The 9,325-nt window shown below is 41.9% G+C and overlaps 1 protein-coding gene across 5 annotated transcripts in view; it reads right to left on the reverse strand.

Annotated features, from left to right (window-relative positions):
• obscnb (obscurin, cytoskeletal calmodulin and titin-interacting RhoGEF b) overlaps positions 1–4,984 on the reverse strand; it is a 123,100-nt gene extending 118,116 nt beyond the window's left edge. For all 5 annotated transcript variants that reach the window (XM_060921011.1, XM_060921008.1, XM_060921010.1 and 2 more), the window contains exons 1-2: positions 4,795–4,984; positions 1,996–3,097 (exon numbers count right to left, since the gene is read on the reverse strand). In XM_060921011.1, coding sequence (XP_060776994.1) covers positions 1,996–3,088 — 1,093 coding nt within the window. In that variant the 5' untranslated portion in view covers positions 3,089–3,097; positions 4,795–4,984. The remainder of the gene's footprint in view (positions 1–1,995; positions 3,098–4,794) is intronic.
• Positions 4,985–9,325: the final 4,341 nt, after the last annotated feature.

A 9,325-nucleotide genomic window follows, 5' to 3' on the forward strand; every position in this document is an offset into this window, starting at 1 on the left:
CCCACAGTACCAATAACAGTAACTTACTTCCTTTAAAAAACAAAAAAACCCTAGATCATATTTCTTCCACATGTTTTATCATCAATTTAAAGCAGTGATGTCAGTAATCAAGCATTTTATACTCTGGAATAATCCGAATCATCACTGACGTTGTACTGATTTTGGCCATGATGTGCGGCTGGCATTTGCTTGAGGAGTGAGTTACGGTGACCTTTACTAAATGTTCTTCCCAATGTGCTCACGGCATCATACCTGAATATACGAAACCGAAACTTCTGGAACAGCAGAACAGCTATCACCACTGGCTGGCCACCAAACATATGCTGAATTTATTTGCTTGATCGTAGTCACTTAAATCTAATCATATGCACTCACTCAATGCAATAACAAACAGCAGAAAACATTTCTTCAGAAACTCTTTCAAGCACTGGCATCTGACAGCAAGACTCCGCTGACCATGCTCAACAAGTGTGAACAACTCAACACGTGCAAAAAATAGCCGCAACGCGACACCGTCCGAAAGAATGATGGTGGCCTATGATTCTGCACTGACTCTGCTCAGAGATCTCTGCCAAAGATGAACTCAAAACTGTTCAGGGAACAGCTACAGAAGTTCTCATGGCAGGAAGCAGACTCGGATCCATTTTTAACAAAAAAGCTTCGTCGACTCAGTGGACATAAATAGTCAAATATTAAAAATGATTTTTCATGACCAGACAACAAAGTTGTCCCTCAATTCAAAGGACTGCAATTCATTCGGTGATTTGGGATCAATTAAAAGCACAAAGTAAAAAACACCAAGCAGGTCACTAATTACATTACGGGCTACAATGATCAAGAGCACTGGGATTTTGAAATATTTCAATCAAGACTTGTCCACCGTAGTCATGTGGCCACAGACAAACACATGAGTCCGCTTCCTGACAAATTTCCAATGGTTCATTTCATGGCTTTGTAGGTGCCAATAATTTTGCTACAACTGTTATTGAACACGTCCTGAAAGTTTGTCCATGTCTGAAAACTCAGTGCTCTGGAACAGTCAGAGGTAAAGCTGTGTGTGACACTGAAGACTCCTTTCACGAATGCAAAATAAATGTCTAAGTTGTTACGACAGAAACAATAAATGTGTTTGAACACACATTAATATAAATCTGTGATTTGTAGCTGCATTAATCGGGTTTATTTGTACACAAAGAAGAAGCCTTTATAATGCACACTCAAGCACGGTGAAATTCGTCCTCTGCGTTTAACCCATCTGAAGCAGTGAACACACGCATGCGCGCACACAAGTTAGCAATGAGGACAGACACATACCCAGAGCAGTGGGCAGCTATGCTACAGCACCCAGGGAGCAGTTGGGGGTGAAGTGCCTTGCTCAAGGGCACTTCAGCCCAAGGCCACCTCGTGTTAACCTAACCATGCGTCTTTGAACTGTGAGGAAAACCGGAGCACCCGGAGGAAACCCACACATACACGGGAAGAATATGCAAACTCCACACAGAAAGACCCCCGTCAGCCACTGGGTTCGAACCCGGAACCTTCTTGTTGTGAGGCAACAGTGCTAACCACACCACCGTGCTGCCCTGGTGCTGGCATTGCTAAAAAGAAAATCCTAGCAAGCAGACGGGGTTTTAAAAAAAAATCTGAATTTTTCCCAGCTCCCACAAAATAATAAAATTTTTCCACAAATTTTAAAAACAACAAGAGGAAAAAAAACCCCACAATTTTACCACTAAAAAGATCATAACCACCACCAATTTTTCCACAAAACAAACCCTTTTGTTTTCTCCTGGCTCGCAAAACTAACATTTGCAAATTCACAAATAGTCAGCGCAAAACAAATACGCGTCCTGCGTCCTGTCCCCTTCTGTAAATTGGCTTTTCTGCAACCAAATCTACAAGTCCAAATACCAACTGTGAGAGTGGGAAAGTCAAACTCAATTAGTTATCGGAACGGAAAAAAGCTTTAAATAGTATTGATCTGTCCTCGCTTACCTTTCACGATCACCAGAACAGCGCTGTAGGTTTGTCCAGCTAAGTTGGAGGCGTTGCAGGTGTACAGGCCATTATCACTCTGCTTGCAGTACAGGACTTTGAGAATGAAGTTCTCTACTTGGTCCTCATACATGATGTGCCTCCGACCCTCGCTGATGTTCACTCCGTCCTTCCTCCAGATGATCTGGGGCTTGGGGTGGCCTGTGACAAAGCAGCTGAGCTTAGCGTGCTTGCCCTCGGTCACCATGCAGGTTCGGGTGAAGATGCCTTTGGGCAATTTGCCAGCCAAAGCTGAGACTCGTTGCTCCTGATCAGATGCAAGGCCCAACTTGCTAAACCCTTCCATGATATTAGACGAGGATGAGGAGGACAGGGAGTAACTATCAGTGGTGCGGAAAAGGGAAATATCCTTAGACATCTCCTCTTTGCGCTTTTGCAGGTGAGACAGGAGGGAGGTACTTTTGTCAGTGTTTAGAAGTCGTGCATCCTGTGCGTCTACCACCAGAGCGGCGGCAGCTTGCGCTCGACCAATGGAGTTCTGAACCCGGCAGGTGTAAGTGCCACTGTCCATACACCTGACGCTCTGAATCCGCACTGAGCTGGACTCGCTGTCTGACGTGATCTTGATGCGATTGGTCTCCCCGAGATAACGTCCATCCTTCTCCCAGTCAAATATGGGAGCGGGGTGAGCTGCAACACGACATAAGAAGATAACATCACCGCCCAAACCCACTCTAGCGGAGACGGGCTTCACCGTGAACACCGGCGCTCGATCGATCACTGTTTCTGGAAGACCCACCTTCAGCGTCACAGCTGCATAAGCTTCACCTACATTATTCTTGGCGCGGCACATGTACTGCCCGCTGTCCTCCAGCATCAGGTCGTAGATGGTGAGCCGATATACATCCCCATCCTCGATGGTTTTGAAGCGCCCTCCAGAGGAAATGCACAATTTGTCTTTTTCCCAGGTGACTGCAGGAACAGGGGTCCCCACAACGGTGCAACTGAGGGTAGCATCCCGACCCACACTGAGGGAAAACGCTTTGGGCCGGGTCAGGAACCGAGGAGCTCCTCCAAAAAGATTCTCGTCCATAACTGGTTCCTGCAGGCACAACAATGGACATTAGGTTTTTTTTTTTTTTTATTATTATTTGTTTTGGGGGGAGCACGTGTGTGCATTTTTCTAGTTTCTACTTTCCAAGTTCTAGCAACAATATGAGAGTAAAAGCAACAAAAATAATACATTATAATCCAAATTCACTCTCATTATTAGATTCTCATTGTAGACAGCTGAGATTTTTCAACTGCAAATTATTTTACTTGCAGGAATTTCTTGTCTCGGGTCGTGAACTTCAACAAATGAGGAACATCCTTATGGATATACTCCATCAAGCTCTTATTTGTTCATATGAGTACCTCCAATTTTAGAACATGTCATCAGGCTACAAATTAGGTTCACCAACCCAGCAGACAGATGAATTAAATACGCAAGTATCAACTCACATCAAGAACTTTTTCAAGAGTGAGAAAGTGGGAAAAATTATGAACTGCATGAATAATGAAAAAATTCGAAGAAAAATATCACATATTTCAAATAAAATGCAAGGTCAGACTTCACTTAAAAAAAGTACACAAATTTACGAATAAATACAATTACATTTGTGCAATATTGTGTGAAAATAAATAAAGTATATATTTCACAGCCCCTGAGTGGAGGGGGAAAAAACAAAAACAAAAAACTTTAAAAATAACACCAAATAATTTTGCATCTGGTTCAAGGCTGTTATAAAAGTACACATTTGTTATGTCTACAAAATGCGTTGATCATTATTTGCCTTTAAAAAAAAAATCCAATACACATAACTACGACCACTGTTATTAATTAAAAAAAAAAAAAACAACAATCCAGAAATGCATCGTGTTAAAAGTAAGACAAATTTTACGACAGGTTGCATGAAATTAGTTAATACAAACTGAACACAAAAAAGTTAAACGAGGTAAAATGAATCATCTTTAATGAGAGTTGAGACTATAACTCAACTTAAATTAACAGTAAAAAAAAAATCTCTCCATAAAATCAGCTCACTCAGAAAAGTTGTGACCACACATTGCGTTAAAATCAATATCAAATTAGTCATTCTTAACTGCACACTTTTGAAAATAATGATAATGATGACTATTTTCAAATACAGTTTGATCATAATAAGAATCATCTGTTGAATCATACATTTCTTGATAAAAAAAACACCAAAGAGGGAGAAAAAAGGTGTCAAATGTGACAATATGTGATGTTAAATTGAATATAAAGTTTGTCACCTTTAACTGGACACTTTTGAAAAAAGTAAATCATTATAATCCTAAGAAAATAAGTCATAACTTACTGAACAATGCCAATAATAATAAGAATCATTGTGTGTGTGTGTGTGTGTGTGAGAGACATTTGTGGTGTTAACTCTAGAGCTCATGTCTGAAAATAGCCTCAGCTGTCCGTGTGCGTCTCTCCTTATTGCCATTTGTAGAAGTGGCGTGCAATCAGCTGCTTGATAGGATACTCAGGAGAACAAGAGCTAATTCAACCTCAACTTCACATTTCTGTTATTTCAACAAAAAGAGAATACAGCAATTTCCTGCTCACTGTACCAACACACTCAACACCACAAACTTGAGTTCAGACAAGTTTGAGTTGCAGACTTCATCTGAAGAAGACTCAAAGGCACGTACCATGACGACATGAAGCAGAAAATGTTGGGTTCAAGTTTTTCCCCAGCATGAGAATCGTGAAAATATCTCACGTCTTACCGTTCCTCAGGAGTGTCCGAGATGTGTCATGAAGTCCAGAGATATCCAAGCGAGACTCTCTGAGAAAGAAAAAAAAAAGCACAAATAAACAAGGTTTGGAAAGTGGTGAATCCGCTCGCACGTAGGACTGGTGAGGGAGGTGGTGAAGGAGGCGAGTGTGTTCAGAACAAGTGGAATGTGGTGTTGGAAAACGAGTACGACGTTATTTTTTCCCCTCCACCACCCTGACACACTCACTCATTCTCTCTTCTCTGCAGCCTGACAAATGGCTGACGTGCTCATATCACTTGGGCTCTGCCTCATGTCCAAAATAAACCTGTCCCTGAGCAGGTCACCATCTCCGCCATCTTACAATTCTAAGCCCAGGAGCAGGACAAGACTTACCTGAGAACCTGCATTACACTGGGAAACATGTGGAAAGCTTAAACGTTCTTCACAAACAACCTATCTGATGAATTAAAACAATAAAGCATCGAGAACCCTTAAAAAAAAAAAAGAAAAAGCATTCCTGTCTTCACCCTGAACGACATCTTGTGAAAAAAAGTCAACTTAATAACTCATTATTCAAACTTAATAACTCACTATTTCAGCTCATCTCCTTATCAAGACCTTTCCACTGATGAGCCATAACATGATGACCTCTGACAGGTCAAGTGAAGAACATTATTTCATTCCAGTGGCACCTGTCAAAGGGTGGGACATATGAGGCAGCAAGAAAGAACAGTCAGTTCTGAAAGTTTATATATGTGTTGGAAGCAGGAAAAATGGGCAAGCGTAAGGATCTGAGTGACTTTGACAAGGGCCAAATTGTGATGGCTAGATGACTGGGTCTGAGCATCTCCAAAACAGCAGGTCTTGTTGGATGTTCCTGGTTTGCAGTGGTGAGTCCCTCCCGAAAGTGATCCAAGGAAGGGCGACTGGTGACAGTGTCATGGGCACCCAAGACTCGATGATTGTGGGGAGTAAAAGCTAGTCCGTCTGGTCCGATTCCACAGAAAAGCTACTGGAGCACAAATTACAGAAAGAGTTATTGCTGGAGATGATAAAAAGGTGTCAGAACACACAGCTGCGTAGCTGCCAGCTGGTCAGAGTGCCCATGCTGACCCCTGTACACCACTGAAAGCACTTAAAATGGGCACTTGAAAATCAGAACTGAACCATGGAGCAGTGGAAGAAGGGGGCCTGATCTGATGAATCACTTTTTTTTTATATCGTGTGAACATACAGGTGCAAGTGTCTCGTACCTGAGGAAGAGATGGCACCAGGATGTACAATGGGAAGATGGCAAGCCGGCAGAGGCAGTGTGATGCTCTGAGTAACGTTGTGCGAGGAAACCTTGAGTCCTGGCCTTCATGTGGATGTTACTTTGATATGTAGCACCTACCTAAAGATTGTTGCAGGCCAAGTACATTCCTTCATGGCAACAATATTTCCCAAATGGCAGTGGCCTTTTTCAGCAGGACAACGCATCTTGCCACAGTGCAAAAAGTTGTTCAGGAATGGTTTGAGGAATGTGACAGAGTTCAAGTTGTTGACTTGGCCTCTGATCTCAAGCCGTGGGATGTGCTGGACAAACAAGTCTGATCCATGACGGTCCCACCTCACAATTTACAGGACTCGGACCCCTTTTCCACCAAGGCAGTTTCAGGGATGGTTCGGAGCCGTGGTCTAATCTCAAACCAGCTCTTCGGGTTTTGACAGCCAAAGAACTGGCTCTCGGCCAGGAAAACCGGCTCCAGAGCAGCAACGACTCTTTGACCGCTTTTTGACCAACAGGAAACGGGTTCTTGAAGTGGTTCCGTTCAGGATTCTTTTAACCTTGGTGCCAGTGAGCGAATCAGCCTGGGTTTTCATCAGTTTTGAGCAGAACCACTGTAATCAAGGATGCGTCATGAATGGAGGGCGTTGCACAATTCGCAATGAAACAGTAGCAGCAAGATGGCAGACAGCATAGATTACCTGCGAGTTTTTGTTCTGTTATTGCAGCTGAATGTTTTCAGTCCAATTTTTCTGAAAATGTATCCTTTTCCTTTGCATTCTTCATTGCTGCACTCAGCTTCTTCTCCAAAATAATGACACACCCAGTGATGTCATTATGATTCACGTTCAAAAAACCAGTGATATTTTGGTTCCAGCTGGGAACCAACTTTTTAGGTGCTGAACATACTGTATTTCTTTTTGGTCAAAATGCTCTGAATGGTTCAAAATTTGGTGGCCAAACCACAACGGAACACATTCCCTGGTGATCAAGGGGTACAAGTGGGCTGAGAATCAAGATCCGCTTACGTCATGGGCTGGGATTATTGTGACCAACAAGACCAACTAAAATTTTTGTGACTGCTATTAAAAAAACCAAACAAGCCCCCCCAACACAGCTAGTCTGATGAAACCAAAAGGAAAGGCAGAAAAATGAAAACCAGTTTTTATTAGGCTTGAAAGTTGAATCAGCTCCGAACTAGCACCTCGTTCATGTTGGTGGAAAGGTGGTATAAAAGGATCTGCTCCTAATGTCTTGGTGTCAGATACCACAGCACACCTTCAGAGGTCTTGGGGAGTCCATGCCTCATTGGGTCAGAGCGGTTTTGGCAGCACAAACGGGACCTACACAACATTTGGCAGGTGGTTTAATGTTACAGCTAAACGGTGTTTATCGAGTTCTCATGATTTCAACTTAATATCTTATGACTTAATCTTATTTTGACTTAACTCCAACTCAAAGTTGCCATGATATTGAATTCTCAATATTTTTAACTGAATAACATGATTCCAGATGTGGATACTTTGAGTTTATATCTCGTTATTTCAACTTAGTATTTGGTCATTTCAATATAAATTCTTATTTGAAGCGAATAACTTATTTTGAGTTATCTTTATTTAACTTAATGGCATTACTTTGACTTGAGTTTTTTTTTTTTTTACTTAACTCCAGCTCAAGGTGTTCTATCGCGTTCTCATTTTTTCAACTGAATGTCTCATTTTAAGATGCCGTTATTTTTAGGAAAAATACTCATGATTTCAAGATACGTCATTATTTAAGCTACTCACTCATTAACTGGTCATTTTGACATTTCAGTGCATTCACACCCAACTGTGTGTCAATAGGACCAATTTATTAATGAGTTGAAAAAACTTATTCCACCATGTTGCATGTCTGTGAAGGTTCTCAGTCATCCAGGTCATAGTAAACCATAGGTGCGAAAGAAGGCAACTGGACTTGCTTGAAATTCTTGAAGACGTTTCATCTCTCATCCGAAAGGCTTCTTCAGTTCTGTCTGACTGGTGGGGAGTTCCAGGTATTTATCCTCTCGTGGACCAAAAGCAAACCTAAGGAGAGTCGTTGAGGTCACATGGATCATTGACCCTCTCGGTCATCCTGTTGGTGCTTGGGTCATTGGAGGCTAGATGTGAACGGTGCTCGCAGCCTAGAGAGTTCACACCCAGCCTCTAGTGACCCCAACACCTCCAGGATGACTGAGAGGGTCAACGATCCATGTGACCTCAACGACTCTCCTGAGGGCTGCTTTTGGTCCGCTGGAGGATAAATACCTGGAACTCCCCACTAATCAGACAGAACCGAATAAGCCTTTCGGATGAGAAGTAAATCGTCTTCAAGGACTTCAAGCAAGCCCAATTGTCTTCTTTAGCACCTACGGTCCACCACGTTGCACATTTCTTGATCTAATTATTGGCAATGGACTCAAATGCGTTCAAGTTTGGGACGTCAAATTCAAATAGTCAATTACAGACATAGAAATGCACTGAAACGGAATCCCATCAGTCCAAATAATATTTCAAAAATAAGGAGATAAATGAATACAAGGAAATAACTGGGAAAAATTAAATGACCTGCACTTCACTTGCAGTTCAGGGCTTCCAAACACTATAACTCCACTTTCCCTTCAAATATGATCACCGAGATAATACAAGAAACTTTTTTTTGCATTATCGTCTGCATCAATTTCTTTTCTCATGCTTGAAAATCCTTTTCCACAAGTCGATATTAGGTTCTGAAAAAGTTTTTACTCCATCTTCATTCAAGCCTGTTACTTTAAGACATTCTACCGATGAAGTATTTGGAATATTCCAAATAAATCCACAGTCAAGTGTTCAACAGGAAGGTGGCTCGTCTGAATTTCCTGAAGATTGCGTGAAGTCAGTTCTCTCATTCTTTTTCACATATTTTGATTGTTACATTGACTGAAAGGGTCACTTGGAAATTACATCTCCATTACCCAAACTGCAGCCAGACAAAGTAAATTTATTCAAGGGGAAGTTCATTAGAATGTCTGAAATGTCCTCATGAGATAACCATGGATATTTGTCTGCATTTTCTAATTCTATGAGGAAAAAACTATCCTGGAACTGAGCAAAATGGATCCCATCAGCAACGAAACCTCAGTGTTTCAACGACTGAGAAGAAAAAGGTTCATTATCTCAACAAGCAAGCCAGTGGAAAAACTGACCCTCGGCTGTTTTCAGGCAGAGGGCAGACGGGCTTTTCCCAGGCCTTCGGCTCTGCTCATGCGCTTGA

Source organism: Neoarius graeffei, chromosome 5, assembly GCF_027579695.1.
Source record: "Neoarius graeffei isolate fNeoGra1 chromosome 5, fNeoGra1.pri, whole genome shotgun sequence".
NCBI lineage: Eukaryota > Metazoa > Chordata > Actinopteri > Siluriformes > Ariidae > Neoarius > Neoarius graeffei.